We start from the raw sequence: 16,591 nt of genomic DNA, 5'->3' as shown, positions 1-16,591 counted from the left end.
AAAACTGTCAATAATTTGATGAATTAAAAAATTAAAATTTGAAGCAAAAGTACCATTAGAATTGTTCAGTTAAAATGCTTTCGATAAAAATGTTCTTAAGTGACGAAAATGTAGAAGCACAGTTGATAAATGTATTACAGAAAGACAAATAAAGATGTTGCATTATTAACCAGGAAGTAGTGGCTTTTTTCAGCATCTTGTCAGTAACAGCTGCACGTGTCACCTTGTTTATCTGTAAACAATAAACAAAATGTAAGCAGATTTCCAGCCAAGGGTTTAAAAAGTCTTCAAACTTTGGCGCTACATGAATATATCTGTCTCTTTAACTTTTAAAGAAACTATAAGAAAATTATATGAATTAATGCTAATAAAATACTAGAATTTCCTGAAAAAAAGAACTTCTGAAAAATAATTTATTATGTGCCTACAGACAAACTCAACTCAACACAAAAGTAGAATTGTTCATCAGCATACAGTGTTTCCAAAAAATCTCCAGTAACACACATACAACAACAACTACAGGGGACCAAAACAGCTGCCCTGAGGAACACCAAAACATATTGTTGTCATAATTTATACAACCACCTGTGAAACAAACTAAGTTACACAGATAAATGATTAAACTTAGTGTTTTCTGAGCTGTGATTGACACTAAAATCTGACTCTGATGTCTTTAGAATATTGCTTACTCCATATTCCTCCGAGCCGATGTGGCTAAAACAGATCTAGGGTCAGGTGCCTGAAGCCTAAATCCACTTTGTTCCAACACTTCATTAGTTTTCACCTTCATTTAAACCTCACTGTACATAAAACAAATACTTCAAATAATGTTACCATATAACTGTAACTGCAGGAAAACTGATGTTTGTAAAGTGACACGGAGTACTACTGCGTATTTTTAAAAAAGCTAGTATAAAGCATTTTGTGGCTCCAGAGGAAGTTGCTGTTATCTGATTAACTGTCTCCAGTGATGTCACTCAGAGGCTAAGATGCATTGTGGGTAATGTAGGCTCTGGAAGAATAAATGAGAATGTGTGCCAATAAAAGGCTGTGTCGATTTTTTCACTTTTTCACTTTAAACTATCCATAATGACTGTTAATTGAGTTTAACAAAACACAATGTGCCTACATTGCCCACAATGCAATTTAGCCACTGAGTGACATCAGTGGAGGCAATCTATCAGCTTACGTGCAGCTTCCTCTGGAAACACAAAAGGTTTTACACTACTTTTTTCCACATATGCAGTTGAACTCCTCGAGACTTGTGAACACACCTGAATGTGTAACATTTGTGGAGCTACCCTTTAACTTCTTCTGTACAGGAGCTGATCTGAGATTACAGATAACTGACATAAAGATGACGCAGACTGATATCGCTTCATCCCTGACTGCAGCTACAAAAACAGCAGTGCAATCTGACATCTCATTAACCTAAACTTACAATATTTTTCTACAGCAGCATTCCAAGTTTTTATGCAACAGAAGCTCAAAACGTTACTACAGTCAAGTAAAACTAAAATGATTTCCACAGTCGGAGATTTAGTAAAGACTGCTCTACATTTTCCCCAGATGTTTGGCAGCAGCATTTTATATTTCATCCCTTTCACATTTTAAAGCAACAGGTGAACTAAAAATGTAAGTTCAGCCATCATCTCCTCCCTCACACGCTGATGGAAAGTCAGGTGAAGTGTCGTAGTCCACAGAACATTTCTGGAGCTTCACAGTAAATCAGAGTTGCAGCGTTCTCCTTAAAAACTGAAGTAGTTGGAGACTTGATTTAAACATAAAAACAATGACTCCATACAGCTCGTCATGTGTTATCGAGGTGTCTGGAAACCCCGACATTCCTTCATCATGGGGGGAGATGATGATGACAAAGTTTACATTTTTGGGTGAACTGTTCCTTTAACTTATTTCACCATTACTCAACCTTGAGTGTAACTACTGTCCCTCATCAGCCACCATTGCTGACTTTTAAAACAGCTGATGACTGGGTGGTTTTCCAGAGTGAAGAAAATAAAACATAAGAAAACATCAGAAACATACAGTCAGCAGAAACAATACAGAATGTCAGTTGATGTTGTACTGGTCGAGTATGAAGAGTCGTATCTACGGTTACCAGCTTGTAGTTATGAATCAAAACAAATCTTAGCAGTAAAAACTGCTTCATCGTTCAAAAAATAAAATGAAACAGGGAAAAAAAGAGAGAAAGAGTTTGTGTTTCCTGTAAAGTGTTTTTCAGCAGCACGGTGCAGAAAAAGGCAGCGAGTTCTCAGCGAGACTTTTCAGCATGAAATAAAAAAATAAATCTTTAGATTTCCTCCTTCTTTTTTCCCTCGTCTCACTCTCCTCTCAACCCGACCAGCCGGTGGAAGATGGACTGGTCAGTTTGGCAGAGAGCAGCCGGGGTGTCAAACTCCGCCACCTTCCCAGCATGCATCACAAGCACGCGGTCACAGTCCATGATGGTGTTGATCCTGATGACAAAACAAAGATTATTTATCATCAAATATGTGACGATGAAGAATGAGGCAAGAGTTTAAATTAAAGGTTTCATTTCCACATTAGATGAAGGTTTAGATAAAGACTAGAAAACAAAAAAAGAACATAATTATGCCAAATCAGTTTGAAATTTGACAGGATTGGAAACTGATTTTTCTAAGATAATTCCAGCTCTTGTACCTGTGTGCGATGGTGAGGACGGTCTTGTCGTGAAACTTCTCTCTGATGGTTTGTTGCAGCAGTTTGTCCGTCTTCTGGTCGACGCTGGCTGTGGCTTCATCGATACACAGCAGCTACAGGACGGAAAACACAGGACGGAAAACAGAATCTTATGTTCCAGTGATGTGACCAGAGGCCGTGTTCATAAAGCTTCCTGGTGAAGAGGCTCCTCGTAATTATGATGCTTTCTAAGAATTCTTCCTTAAAATTTATACAAGATCTTTGTTAAGAAAAAGTAAAAAAAAAAAAAAAAAAGAATGTTTTTTTAACTGTAAAAAACAAAACAAACTTTTCTTTAATTCAAAAATATTTTGCTAACTGTAAAAATATTTGGAAAGAAAAAATGTGAAAAAATGTTTTTTAAAAAATAAAAAATTCAAATTGTAAAACTGTTTTATTTCAAACTGTCAAAATGAACTATAAAAGTTTGAAAAAAAACTATAAAAGTGTAAAAGAAAACTAAAAATGTTTTGAGAAAACTGTAAAAATGTAAAAAAAAAAAAAAAAAAGAAAGAAAAAAGAAAATAAATTAAACTGTAAAAATGTAAAAGAAAAAAAAGAAAGAAAAAAGAAAATAAATTAAACTGTAAAAATGTTTTTTAAAAAAAATGTAATTTTATTTTTGTAATTTTATTTTTAATTAATATCAAATAGATTGAGCAGGTCCTTAAAAATTACCAGCATGGTGACGACGGCATGTAGGTGTGTTTTCAAACAATTGGTGGACCTCTCTCAAAGAAAGTTTATCCAACAGAGCTGTTCAACATTGTTTACCGTCCACTCATTCTTATTTCTTTTGTTCATCAACAATCACAACATTTAAAATATGTGCCACACCTAGCAACGGGCTCGGCCACGCCTCCTCACTGAGATGAAAGTTTCTGTCCTGTCCTCACTCAGAGTTGCTCTAAGAAGTTTCCTAAATTACCTTTTAGCTCCGACTCTCTAGGAGCCCTGGAGCTCAATGTTTCCATTAATAACAGAGCAGGAGTCAGTGGGAACGATGATAAGAGGGATGAAGGCGAAGCACCCTCTGACACGGGAGCAGTTCATATTTCAGTCAGGGAAATCACGCTTTAATAGCAGGTTACAGTCAATCAGAGTACAGAAACAGTGTCTTGAAGTTTAAAAGTGTGCTATGTGTGTCCTCAGGTTCTCATGGTGAGAACAAACACAACAGCGCCATAAAAATAGAGCTGCTCATCAGGTAAAGGTGTGGCTGCACATTCAGTTATAACACTTAATTATAATTAACAGCCTGCAGACACCCGAGAGAACGACATCATGTAACACTGTTGATTTATCTCACTGATATCAGCCTCACAGGTTCATCTTCATTCTCCTGCAGCTGTATCAGAGCTGGATTAGTTCACTGCTAATGCTGACTGAAGATCTGCTGCTGCTGCTTCACTAAACAAGGGATGGTCACAACACTGTAAACATGACAATGACATTTAAATCTGTTATTTATACAGGCTGCATCCTGCCCACCTGCAGCTCCTCATCCAGGTAACTAACTCCGCTGTGGAGTGGAAAACTACTCTCACGGCATGAAATCAGGTCGTGGTCAGCTCATGGCGTGATGGAGCGCCGCTGTTTGTCTGCACTGTAAACAGATACACTATTTGATTTTCTGTTGTATTCCTGACAAAGTAGCCGCTCGATGAGTGTTTGCTTTCGGGTTTTTGTTTCTTAGAGTGCCCGTTTGATTTGTTTGAACTGGTGAGCTGCACCCAGGTGAGCTAACTGGCATTACGGACGTCGCCATCTTGTTTTATTGGAGCCAGGAGAGACTGATGTGGACGAGAGGGTGGAACTGGAATCTGATGTGGCAGCGACACCTCAAAGCAAAGTTGGTTTTATTCAAAATGAGAATCCAGCCATGTTGGAGAACACTTAAACTGAGAGACTGAGACCATAAACTCATCAGCTAACTGTTTTCTGAGGTAATAAGTCAAGTCAGACTTCTCTTTAGAAAGGACGCAACGTTGAGACACTTCTACATTGGCTTCACTCTTCAGACCCGGAGGCTGCGACTGCGTATAAGCAGTCAGGTGAGTGTCAGAACAATAACACAGGTGAGGTCTCACCTTGGCCTGAGTCAGCAGAGCTCTGGCCAGACACAGCAGCTGTCTCTGTCCCACGGAGAAGCACTTTCCTCTCTCACCGACCTCAGCGTCCAGACCACCTGACACACAAACACACCAGACGTCAGAGAGGAAGTCTGAAGGTGACGTCATCAGTTCTCAATCCTCCCCGTATCTCTGCACACCTGCCAGTCACCTGCAGCTGCAGTGATGGAGACGTTGGGTTTACTTTATTTTCCAGCGATGCTTTATTGATTTGTTTGTGAAGAGGTTTTGAACAAATAGAATTTCTATGTTTTGTCGTTCATCGTACAGGCTTCCTTTCAAAACAGCCAAGATAAATACAAACACATGAGAGGAGGAGGAAGATGAAAAGTAGCTCTTACCTTCACTGAACTTAGTGTTATGTACACTGGAAACATGTGTTTGGATAATTAACAACACGTGGTTGATTTGTCCGTCCAGATCACCTGATGTTTTAAATCAAAGCATCTGGTCAGGTGGGTGAATTCTAACCAGCCACACCCGGCTGCACAAGCATCTCTGTGCTCGTCATAGATTCCCTGAGTCATCCCGTCTCCTCGTCTCACTTCATTAACAACTTCCTCATCACAACGTTTTAATCTCGTCCGTCTCGGCATCTCACCCATCCTGTTCACCGCAGAGCTGAGGTGGCACTGGTCCAGCACGTCCAGCAGCTGCTGGTCTGGGTTTCGCCCACATGGGTCCAGATTCTCCCTGATGGTCCCGCTGAACAGGAAGGGGTCCTGAGGAATAATGGCCAGCCTGGACCTGCAGGGGGCGCCACCACAACACACAACACGCATCAACTCTGACTTGTTACCGACAGCTTTTATTATCCTGTATTTGAGTTGTTACGATATTACATTTCTAACTTTGATGCAACAGCTTGAAAAACATTGATTATCTTATTTCAAACATTAATAAGACAGCAGACCCACCACCTCTTCCCTCATACCTGAGCTGAGCCAGGCCCACGGTGCTGACGTCCAGCCCGTCCAGGAGAATCTCACCCTGGTCCAGCTCCACCATACGGAACAGGGCCAGGAACAGGGTGGACTTGCCGGAGCCCGTGCGTCCCACGATGCCCACCTTCTCTCCGGGTCGCACCACCAGGCTCACCCCGTCCAGAGCGTTAGGGAGACCGTCCCTGTAGGCCAGAACCACGCCGCGGAACTCCAACCGGCCCTGATCGGGCCACGCCGACGGCAGCTGATGTTGAAAACAGAGAGGAGGAAGTGAAAAAAGTGAAGGAACAAAAGAGACATGACACATTTGAGTGAAATTGTTTAAATTCTCAGTATGTGCATTCGATTTTTTGCTGCAATACTTCCTGTTTTATTGAGACGATGAGTTAATTGTGTCTTTATAATAACAGCTGTTGTTTCCTGAGTTCACCACTAGATGCCACTAAATCCTGGAAAATGGCTCTTTAAAGATGCAGCACAGTGGTTGGATGATTGGGAACAAATCAAGAAGTCAAAGTCGGTCTATGTGTGGACTGAGATCTCATCCTTGGACCAAGTCCAGTCCATGTTCTCCACCACACCTGCTCTTTAACGGCTGTCGTGTCGGTTTCAGTGCAGCAGCTGGTCTCACCTGTGCGTTCAGCTGCTGCGGCTCGATGGGGAGGTTGGTGGAGTATTCCTCAGTTCTCTCCACACTCACCAGCTGCATCTCAGTCTCGGTGAAGTTGGATATGAGGCCGGACAGCAGCATCGTGATGGAGAGGGAGTAGGACAGCGACAGACCCACCAGACCTGACGGGCAACACACAGTAAGGAAACTGACCGTCTCGTATACTGGATCACAGCCACCGATCTCAGCTGTGGACTCACCTGGATCAACAGAATCAAACTGGTGTTGGACGACAGCGATCACCCCGAGGCCGGTCACCACAGAAACACCGATCAGCTGCAGCCGGATGTCCAACCACTGCGCGGCGGCATTGCTAAGAAACAGGCAGCGCTGATTCTGCTCCAGGCGTCTGGCGTTCTCCTCCACAAACCTGGAACAACAAAACCTTCAGTCTGGTGTGAAGAGAAACACTGACTGAGAGTGAGATGACGGTTAGAGCATCTGTAGTTTCTCTAATGTGATGAATATCTGAGTGAGACAGAAGGAGAGGGCAGGGTGTCATTAATCATCCAGAGTCTCTACGCAGATTAGCATATATTTATGTTAATAAGTGACACAAAAGTGCAGAACAGAAACACAATCAGAGGTGATCGGACAGTGTCATCATTACTTTGTCCATCAGAGATCAGTGATCCGTTTACTTCTCAACTGTAAAATGTCACATATCACAATAACTAGTCTTTAATAATCTGATTTCATACATGTTAAAAATCTATTGTTATTGCAATTTTTAACTTCAAACACTGATGTAATTTTCTTCCTTCTCTCCCCTCCCTCACCTGGCAGAGCTGCCGCTGGCCCGGATGGTTCCGAGCCCGGTCAGCGTCTCAGAGAAGTGCGAGTAGACGGGCGACAGCGTCAGGCTGTACAGGCGCTTCAGCTCCCGAGACGTGTGTCGGTAAAAGCGCTGCGTGCGGAAGTAGAACAGAGCGAGGGGCAGCAGGGGCACTAGGACCCAGGGGAGGCTGTAGCTGATGATCACCAGCATGCCCAGCAGGTTGAACACGGTGGCGAGCAGGATGTTCAGCACGAACGGCAGTTTGTCGTCCACGCTGTACACGTCCGAAGAGAAGCGGTTGAGAACGCGACCCATCGGGGTCGTGTCGAAGAAGGTCATCGTGGCCTACGGGAGGACGCAGACAGGAAGTTAAGAGTCAAGTGATTGTAAAGATGAAAACAATGTCCTCTTAAAGCTGCTCTGCCCTCAGTTATAGAGAGCTTTTAGCATCTTTCAGCTCATTGTTTTGGTTTTACTGCCAGGAACTTTACTGAACTGGTCACCGCTCTCAGTGCTCAGCGCTACAAGCAGGAAGCTGTAAATAAAAAAAACCTGTTCACCAACAAACAGCTGACAAAGCTACAGTGAAAAGGAGAGTGAATACTCGACCAGAAACACGATTTCAGGATGTGTAATTAAGCCTGATTTAAATGGTGTTAACATGTTAATGTTGTGTTTGCAGCTTGTTTCTTTGGACACAGAACAACATTTATTCCCCTTTTATCTCTGGTTTGGTCTCCACCAGCTTCATCTGATAGATCAGCGTCACAACAAAAATTCAGCAGCCGCAGGATTTACATGATAGCAAATGAAAATAATTGTGCTAAAAGAAGCTAAAAAGCTCCACAGAGCTTCAGAGATTAGACGTCCGATTCATTTAAATGTACAAATACTATCTAGTAGATCTTTAAAGGAATAGTTTAACTTTTTCTGATGAGTTCTGTTTTGTTTTCTTGCCATGATGAGATGGGTCCTTCAGCTTAGCATTCAGACTAAAAACAGGCAGAGACATTTAGCTCGGCTCTGTGCAAAGGTTTGTCATCTGTTCAGATTAAACAAACAAGATGTCACATGTTGATTTTAGGTTGACGTGGACTTTACTTTCAGACAGAGCCAGTTTCCTCTGTTTGCAGTCTTTATTCTGAGCTACGCTTCCCAAAACACCCAAATATTCATCTTGTGTTCAGCAGTGTGCGCGCCACATTTAGAGGTGTTTGAGGATAATTAACATCCTCTCATCAGCGAGCGTAGAGTTTCATCCTGGCAGCCGTTCAGTCGGCCGCCTGGTGCTCTGACCCTCATCTACTGCTGCCAAACATGACAAACACTCAATCTGCTCGGCTCGGCTCTCGCTGGCGGCCCGCAGAGAGTGACAGTTGCTTGAGGTGCACGAAGCTCAGATGACGCACCTTCAGGACCCGGTCCAGGAGCCTTCTGTGGATGAAGGTGGAAGCACAGACGACGCCGTGGGCAAAGAGGAAGGCTCGCAGGGCGGTGAAGACGGTGTTGGCCACGGCGATGCAGGTGTACACATTCAGGTAGAACTGGACGTCAGAGCTCGTGTTTGAAGGAAAGGTTTGAACTGACGAGGACGGAAAAGACCTGAAGTGGAGATTTAGTTTATTGACCTGAATGGCATCCCATTCCTTCGGTTTGGCAACTTGACTCCATAAAAAATTCTAATTTCTTTTCATTGTAGCGAGTCAACTTACATTAACCCTCCAGGTGAGAAGAGCAGCAGGTGAGGCGAGCTGAAGGCAGCTGAGGTCGAACCGTTCGTTCTGGAGGAACTGTTGTTTTTCAGCTCTGAGATCCAGTGAGACAGCCACCAGTCAGAGAGGTTCCTGGAGGCTGAAACGGCAGGAAAAGTGTGAATTTATCTGCTTCGCTGGATGAAATACAGTGAAGACTGGAGACAAAACTACAGTCTGAAGCCGCTCGAGGCTGAATGATCGTTCATGTAACATCTTGTTTGTGTTTGATTGCTGATTGCTTGGATCAACTCCGTCCTTTGAGACAAACTGTTGATGTAAACACGAAAGAATGTCCTGAATATTATTGACTACATTAAAGCGGCCGATCCAAACCTTGCATGAGGAGCAGAGACATCAGGATGGAAGCAGCCAGCACTCCGCCCACAGCGGCCCAGTAGGTCCGGTAAACTCTCCACGACAGTCCGCCCGCCTGCTTCTGCTCCGCCCCCAACTGGTCGGGGTCATCATCCACACAGAGATCAGGGGGTGAACCGGGAACGTCCTCGTGCTCGACGCCGTCTGGTCAGAACCAAGAAGAGACGTGACTATAAAGCAAATTACAGCTGAGAGACTTCGCTGACATCAGCCAGAACAACAGAACCAGCTCTGATAAGACAAGTGAAAAGATTTAATTGTAATAAGAGGACATCAGTAAGTTTCACATTAACATACATATATTATAACTCGAGGTGAACAAACCTTTCTCTTTCATGTTGTGGTCATTCTTTAGTTTTTTCGGCACTGCCTCGACCAGAGGAAGGATTTCTGCCGCCGTGCCTGTTTAACAGCAAAGACACAGAGCAGGTGGAATAAAAACAGACTTGTTTATTAGAATGATTGTGTCTTGTTTGCAGACTTTCCCAGGTTTTAGTTTCTACCTGTCCTGACGATCGTTCCGTTGTCCATGAGGACGACCAGGTCGGCTTTGTACACAAACTCTAAGCGGTGCGTGCAAAGGATTCTGGTCTTTCCCTTGAGGAGCTCCATGATGCATTTCTTCATGAGGTGTTCGGCCACGTCAGTATCGACCGCCGCCAACGGATCATCGAGGAGGTAGATGTCTTTGTCCTGAGGTGGTGATGTCAGGCACATGAGACACCAGCTGATTAAACATGAACACTGAGTCTTTCTGGTTTATATACATGTGTATCTGAGCTGCTTCTACTTGTAATGATCAACAAAAACAGAAATAAATACATATTAATGTAAAATTCTGCAGTGGTTTTATCCTTTGTCAGCGTTTCCTGCAGACTAACACTTGTTTAGTAAAACCTCGTCCATGCTGCTCTGCGCTATGAGCAGATGGCAGGTTTGTGCAGCGGACCGACCATGTAAACAGCTCTGGCGAGGGCCAGCCGAGCCTTCTGTCCTCCGCTCAGAGTCACTCCGTTCTCTCCCACTTCCGTCTTGTCACCATTTGGCAAAACCTGAAGATGCATTTAAGAACTTTAATTAGTTTAAAACTAAAGTGATATGTAGAGACACTAAAGGTAAGAAAAACAAAGGCAGGAAGAGAATCAGACGTAAAAAAGTGTAGTGATCGTACGTTGAGGTCGTCTGAGAGAGCGCAGGCCTCAATCACCGCCTGATAGAAGGCGGGATCGTGCGCTTTGCCGAACAGGATGTTGTCCCGTACTGATGCATGCTGGATCCACGGCTCCTGAGCAGCCAGACCGAAGCCGGCTGCTCTGTCTGCAACATATACAACTCCGCTCAGCCTGCAGAGACAGGAGCAAAGAACAACACAAATGCAAACATGAACCTTAATGCATTACATTTAAACAAACCTTAATTGTAATATTTTAAGTTTTGGTTTAAGTTTGTGGTTTACCTGCTGAGTTCTCCAGTGACAGCAGCCAGTAAGGAACTCTTCCCACAGCCGACCTTCCCCACCACAACGACCAGAGAGCCCTGAACCAGAACCAGAAACACTGAACTTTTCAAGCTTTAATTCATCAGTCGCTGGTTCAAAAATGTTGTTAAACGTTGGAACATACGACTGGAGTGAACAACATTCAGTGTGCAGATGTTTGCTGGCTGAGTTAAGTCAGATCAAGTTTCTTTTAAAGTTTTTGGGGAAAGAAAACACAATTTTTATGTTTCTAGTTCTTTCTGGTTACAAAATAAATGTGATTAAATCAGAAGTTTGACTTGCTGTTATGTGTTGACAGACGGATCGTACCTTGGTTATGTGTAGATTGAGGCTGTGCAGCTGCAGACTCCCGTTCGCTGCTCCACGTCCAGTTTCACCGTCTGTGGGACTGTCGGGCCCCTGCCAGGAAAACGTCCCCTGGTTCAACAGGACAGACGTCTGACTGTCTTCAGGAGACACTGTGACACAGAGACACATATGGAAGGATTATAGCCATAGAATAACAGATATTATTACATATATTTATCTAGTTTTGTTGTAGAGAAATAAGCAGGATTTAGTGATCGACTGTGCAGGATGGACTGATGTGGTTCTATCAGGGATGACACCAACTATTAGTTCTCATCTAATATACATCTGTAGTAAAAAATAAACATATTTGCATGAACAATTTGAATGATAAGTGAATTTAACTACAGTTATTGTACTTGAGGACAGTTTTGAGGTATTTTACTAGAGTATTTCCATTTTCTGCTACTTCATACTTCTACTCCACACATTTCTTTGATAATTTTAGTTACTAGTTACTTTGCAAATTCAGATTACTTAGTGTTGACTGACTGATACTCATGACATGGAATAATTCAGATAGTGTTGTTGGTGTAGTGTGTTCACGGTTCTTCCCTCGACAGACTCGACCAAATGTGACCAGATAAAAACTATAACTGTGACCTGAAACTCTTCCACCTACACATTCAAACATGAAAGAAGCAGCCTACCCAGAGCGTAGTATGCCTGCAGGTCCTGGTTGGTCAGTTTGAAGAAGCGCTGGATTCGATCCAGAGACACTTTGGCCTCCAGGATGCCGTTGAGCACCCAGGGGAACGCGTTGAGTGGGACGACCAACATTCCCACCAGAGCCAGCGTGGTGAACACCTGCAGGAGAGAACGATTACCGCTGAGTCATCAAACACAACAACAACCTGCAACAAAAACAAAATACAGGCTGCAAAAATCCTTCAAATGGAGATGGTAAAAAAAAAACAAAGTTTAAACCGTCTTAAATTAAGTTTAAGGAGACATTTTGACTAGTAATTAAAGCAATATACTTTTAAGATTTTGAATCAGAGCCATGCATCTTTGAATAAATCAAAACTAAAAGATATAATCTTAAACAAAAAACATGATATAACGCAAAACCTTCATTTTATCTTGAGAATTGCTTGTTTTAATGGAGCTCAAGTTACAATAACTTCTTGTGCTCAAAGAAGAAGATCAGAAATGTAAACTGGTTGCAGCTTTTAATCAATTCAAGATGACATTTGGTAATATTAGAATGGCACAGATTATTACTAAGCTTTTATTTTGAAAAACTCATTCACTCCTGCTCATCATCAACGTTAATTCTTGAAGAAGCTGCACATAAAACACAATGTTAGCTCTTTTTTCTCATGTGAAAAGAGTTTTTAAGCCTTTAGACTGCTGTTACAAACAAACGCTCCCCTCACATCTCCACACAGCTCCGTTCACATCAGCACAGAAAAGTTACGTTTCAAATCATCGAGCAAAGCTTCCCCACCTTGGCTGCAGTCAGCTGGTGTCCCAGCAGCACGTACGTGACGAAGGTGAGGATGGAGATGACCACAGGCAGAGCAGCCCAGGTGTAAACACACATGGCGTCCAGGTACTTGATGGCCTTGAGGTGCGACAGTTCTTGTTTACGACTGTCGTTGACCTTCTGAGTGAAATGAGGCTCCCAGTTGTAGAACTTGATGACACGAATGCCGAAGAGGATCTCAGTCATTAACTGAGAGAAAAAAGTCAGAAACTCAACGTTTTCCTTGTACAAATAATGCATCAATGTTTCGGCAGATCTTAAATTCAACACTACTTCTACTTAATCTGATATTACATGAGCACAACTGGCAGTAATGCCAAGAATTCAGATTATAGTTGATGCAGATATAAATATTGATATCAACTATAACTGTAATATTTATAAGGTTCTCACCTTAACACGGTCGTCCTTGCACCTGAGCATGCCTTTGCTGTTGCTAAGGATGCGGATAGCGAGGAACCTGTTGAAAGGCAACAGCAGCAGCGCCACACCGAGCCCTCCGAGAAAGGCCACACCCACCTGCAGGTACAGCAAGTAGAGGGTGATACAAAACTGGAAGGGCATGCTCCACAGCTCGTGGAAGCTCCTGAAAAAGTTGACCACGCGGTCGGAGTCCGCGGTCATTAAGTTCACCAGCTCTCCCAGAGTGCAGCTGGCCAGGCTGCTGCCGCTGACCTGCAGGGCTTTGCTGTAGATGGAGGACACGAGAGCTGCACGTGCTGCCAACGCCACCTTGGAGACCTCGTAGTTGAAGATGTTTTGGAGGACTGAGGTGAGAAGAGAGGTGGCAAAGAGCCCCAGAGCGCAGTAGACACCCGTGCTGACAGGAGCTCCCGCGTCCTCCATGAAGTTCACCAGAGCGCTCAGGAGGAGGGGACCCGCGAAGCTCGACAAGTTCACCAACACCTTCAGCACACCAAGGATGTAAAAACGCAACCCAAACGCCTTGTGCAGCACCCTCAGCAGTCCTACATCTCCCTGCAGCTCCAGTGGTTCCTCCTGGTTGTGTGAGCTCCAGGTGCCACCCAGGAGGTTTCTGCTGACCGGCCTGGGCCACTGGTCCTGCCCGTCACTGACTGCAGCCCCTCGTCGGCAGGCTTCCCAGCACTGGTTGAAGTAACGACAAACCACATTAGTCCGAAGTTTCTGAGGGAGGTGATAAACATCAGCTGGTCTGTCGAGCTCCCCTCGCTGCCCTCGTCTGAAGAGAGGATTCATCCACAGGTAGAAGAGCCGCGACACGCAGCTGCTCCCGTCCTCGGCCACCATCTCACCTGTATCCGGCTCAGCGCTCTCTGGGATGAGAGGAGATCCATCCACAGCATTGATGTACAAAGTATATCCAGCATCACTGATGCAGGGGAATGTAAACGCCAGAAGATAAACCAGGAGAGGGACTGTTCTGGTTGAGGCGAGCACAAAACGTGCCAATTTCAGAGGCTGAGTGAGGTGTAAATACTCCTGACTGTCACAGTAAATCATCAAGGTGATGACCACGTTTGGGACAGACAGAAGGACCAGCAGCAGCAGCAGCGGAGGTCCTCTGGTTCTCCTGAAGGCAGTACTCTGGAGCACCGCGATGGCACTGAAGTGGACCAGCCAGGCCAGGATGGCACAGCCGTCAGCGAAGACGTCCAGGTACATGTCCGCCTGCTGGAGGAGACTCACCACGACCACGTCCGCAGTGAAGAGCAGCGCAGCCAGCAGAGCCGACACCAACCTGAGCCTCCAGCCGCAGGGAGGGGCCGTCTGGAAGAGGCTGCACCTACGAATCCGACACATCAACACAGAGGGAGAGATTTAACTTCAGGGCCCATTACAATTACAGAATAGTGTCTTCTGCAAAAAGACAGCAAAAAATAACAGATTACAAAGATATAACGAGGACATTAAAGGATAAGTAGGAAAGTGTGCCTTTACTGAAGTAAAAGTGGAAATAGAATTTGTATCACAATTCATGAAATGAGTGTCTGTACAAACCAACGTGTGAATGGGATCTCTACGTTTTTCTACAGGTGTGTGTGACCTACCTGGTCGTGCCGAGGTAGCAGGCACTGAAAATGGCCATCCCCGCGTGAGGCAAGGCTCCCAGGACGAGCTGGTTGAAACAGGGGCTGATGTGTCCATCCTGCCACACAGGGAACGGATTCTGCTCGTCTGTATGACAGAGGCCTGCGACCAGCTCGGCCGGCCCAAAGAACCTCATCCCTCCTCCTATCTGACTGCTGTCATTCTGGAAAGTACCTGAGGAGCAGAAAATAATACTGTCAGGGAGAAGAGGACTGTTAGTGAGATGAGAGTTATTCCTCTATCTAGGTCTAGAAGAAAGAAATAACTCAGTGTATGCTGATTTACAAGAAGGTCAAAATAATTTAAGATTTACCAGCAAAAGCGTTTCACAAAGTTTATAAAGTTTCTCCTCATGCAACAACTTAATGAATGGCATAATTTTGTAACAGAGTCTGGGGAAAACATTTCTGAATCTCTAGTAATAAACATTGTTTTGGTATGTTGTCTACAGTTTAAACAATATGACTGAACATTTCAAATCAGTGTGAGCAGTCAGGTGTTCATCAGCTAAAGGAGCCTGAAGGCATCATGTGTGACAGTGAAGTAGACACAAGAAAATGTGATTTTCATATATTTTCCATTCTCTCTGCTTCAGTTCTGTTCCTGTACAGTAGTCAGGAGAGTTTAGTTTGACAAAATCGACGGTCTACAAATACAAGAGGACATCAACAGTCAACATTTTCAACAAGAACACAAACATGGACAACAAACCGAACATACTTCATGTTGTTTCTGGCGTTTCTTGCTAGTTTTCTACCACAAATGTGTTTTAGCTCGTACCTGTAACCAGTGAGAAGCAGTGAAGCGGACAGATATCAGGGAGGTTTCCTGACTGTGTGTGAGCTGCTGCTGAGTGTACTCATGTAAACAAATGAGGCTAGCTAACTAGCTTAGCTAACAAAATATGAACCTGTCGGGCTTGTTCACACGGCACCGCAATGCTAACACAATTATTAAGTAAATTAAACACCGACGAGAGAATCTTGTGCTTCATATAACTCAACAACATCACTAATGCCACAGAATTAAGAGTAGAAACCTTTAAATATTACCGGCTGTCATCCAGCTACCAGGAAATGCTCCTGTCGACTTCTGATGACGCAGCCACACAGCTTTTCAAAATAAAAGTCCCATGTAGGGATATTTAATTCATTTATTTTAACTTTAATTTTGATTGAATTATGTGTTTATTTCTAGTGTAAGTGTGATAACAGCTATCTAAGAATGGACTGAAACATACTTAAAGTAGAAAAAAGAAAACTTTAAGTACAAAAAGTTGTACATAAACATATTTAAGTTCATCTTGAATGTGTCTCAATACAGTCAAGTCCACTTTAGTGTATTTTAGTAAATCTTTAGCAGCACTAATAAATTATGAGGCACTGGTGAAAGTCACTAATTACAACCAATCAAATTACTGTAATTAAGTCATTTCTTTCCAATTCCTCATTTTTTTTTACTACTACTACAACACAATCTAATACATTGCTTTTAATCTTAATAGTGCATTAATTATGTGCTCTGTCAGTATGATTAAACTAAAATCAAGTTTACCTCAGTGTACTTTGTTTTCACATGGGACAATAAAAACTCAAGAGTCAACTCGCCGCATTTTTTTATTTTTATTTTTATTTTTTAAGTAATTTAATGTAAAGCAGAAAAGAGAGCAACATTCAAAATCTTTTACATCTTAATGTTACTGTACTAAAACAAAGGAAAATTGTGTTTCTTTTGACCAAAGTGACAAATAATTGCATGTTGAAGTGTGTCGAACAACTACTGTCTCTTATTTAGTGATTTCCATTGGGGGTA

The 16,591-nt window shown here is 43.3% G+C and overlaps 1 protein-coding gene and 1 long non-coding RNA gene across 4 annotated transcripts; one reads left to right on the top strand and one right to left on the bottom strand.

Moving 5' to 3' along the window:
- Positions 1-1,760: 1,760 nt before the first annotated feature.
- Positions 1,761-15,879, bottom strand: abcc10 (ATP-binding cassette, sub-family C (CFTR/MRP), member 10). 3 transcript variants are annotated; one of them, XM_030421777.1, is made up of 22 exons: positions 15,832-15,879; positions 14,740-14,953; positions 13,103-14,474; positions 12,671-12,898; positions 11,871-12,027; positions 11,182-11,330; positions 10,831-10,910; positions 10,546-10,717; positions 10,328-10,426; positions 9,878-10,067; positions 9,699-9,776; positions 9,333-9,518; positions 8,958-9,096; positions 8,655-8,847; positions 7,247-7,590; positions 6,668-6,837; positions 6,429-6,589; positions 5,788-6,041; positions 5,455-5,600; positions 4,812-4,909; positions 2,683-2,795; positions 1,761-2,477 (listed from the first exon to the last, which is right to left on the bottom strand). In XM_030421777.1, the coding sequence occupies exons 1-22, from the start codon at positions 15,839-15,841 to the stop codon at positions 2,342-2,344; spliced, it is 4,689 nt and encodes a 1,562-aa protein (XP_030277637.1). In that variant the 5' UTR covers positions 15,842-15,879; the 3' UTR covers positions 1,761-2,341. The 3 variants fall into 3 exon arrangements, with proteins under 3 accessions (XP_030277637.1, XP_030277653.1, XP_030277645.1); XM_030421793.1 differs by having other exon boundaries at positions 15,819-15,868; XM_030421785.1 differs by lacking the exon at positions 15,832-15,879 and adding an exon at positions 15,560-15,776.
- On the top strand, positions 9,514-10,213 carry LOC115584402 (uncharacterized). Its single transcript, XR_003984536.1, has 2 exons — positions 9,514-9,650; positions 9,854-10,213. It is a non-coding gene; the product is annotated as an uncharacterized LOC115584402 (long non-coding RNA).
- Positions 15,880-16,591: the final 712 nt, after the last annotated feature.

The sequence above is a fragment of the Sparus aurata genome, chromosome 1, assembly GCF_900880675.1.
Source record: "Sparus aurata chromosome 1, fSpaAur1.1, whole genome shotgun sequence".
NCBI classification, from domain to species: domain Eukaryota; kingdom Metazoa; phylum Chordata; class Actinopteri; order Spariformes; family Sparidae; genus Sparus; species Sparus aurata.
This window is presented reverse-complemented; position numbering and strand designations above follow the sequence as displayed.

What these genes read in the sequence shown, in the direction of transcription:
- abcc10 (XM_030421777.1), bottom strand. An exon ending in ACCAGCTGACTGCAGCCAAG is followed by an intron (nt 12,028 to 12,670) that starts GTGGGGAAGCTT and finishes TCTCTCCTGCAG; the next exon opens with GTGTTCACCACGCTGGCTCT. An exon ending in GCAGGCATACTACGCTCTGG is followed by an intron (nt 11,331 to 11,870) that starts GTAGGCTGCTTC and finishes TCTGTGTCACAG; the next exon opens with TGTCTCCTGAAGACAGTCAG.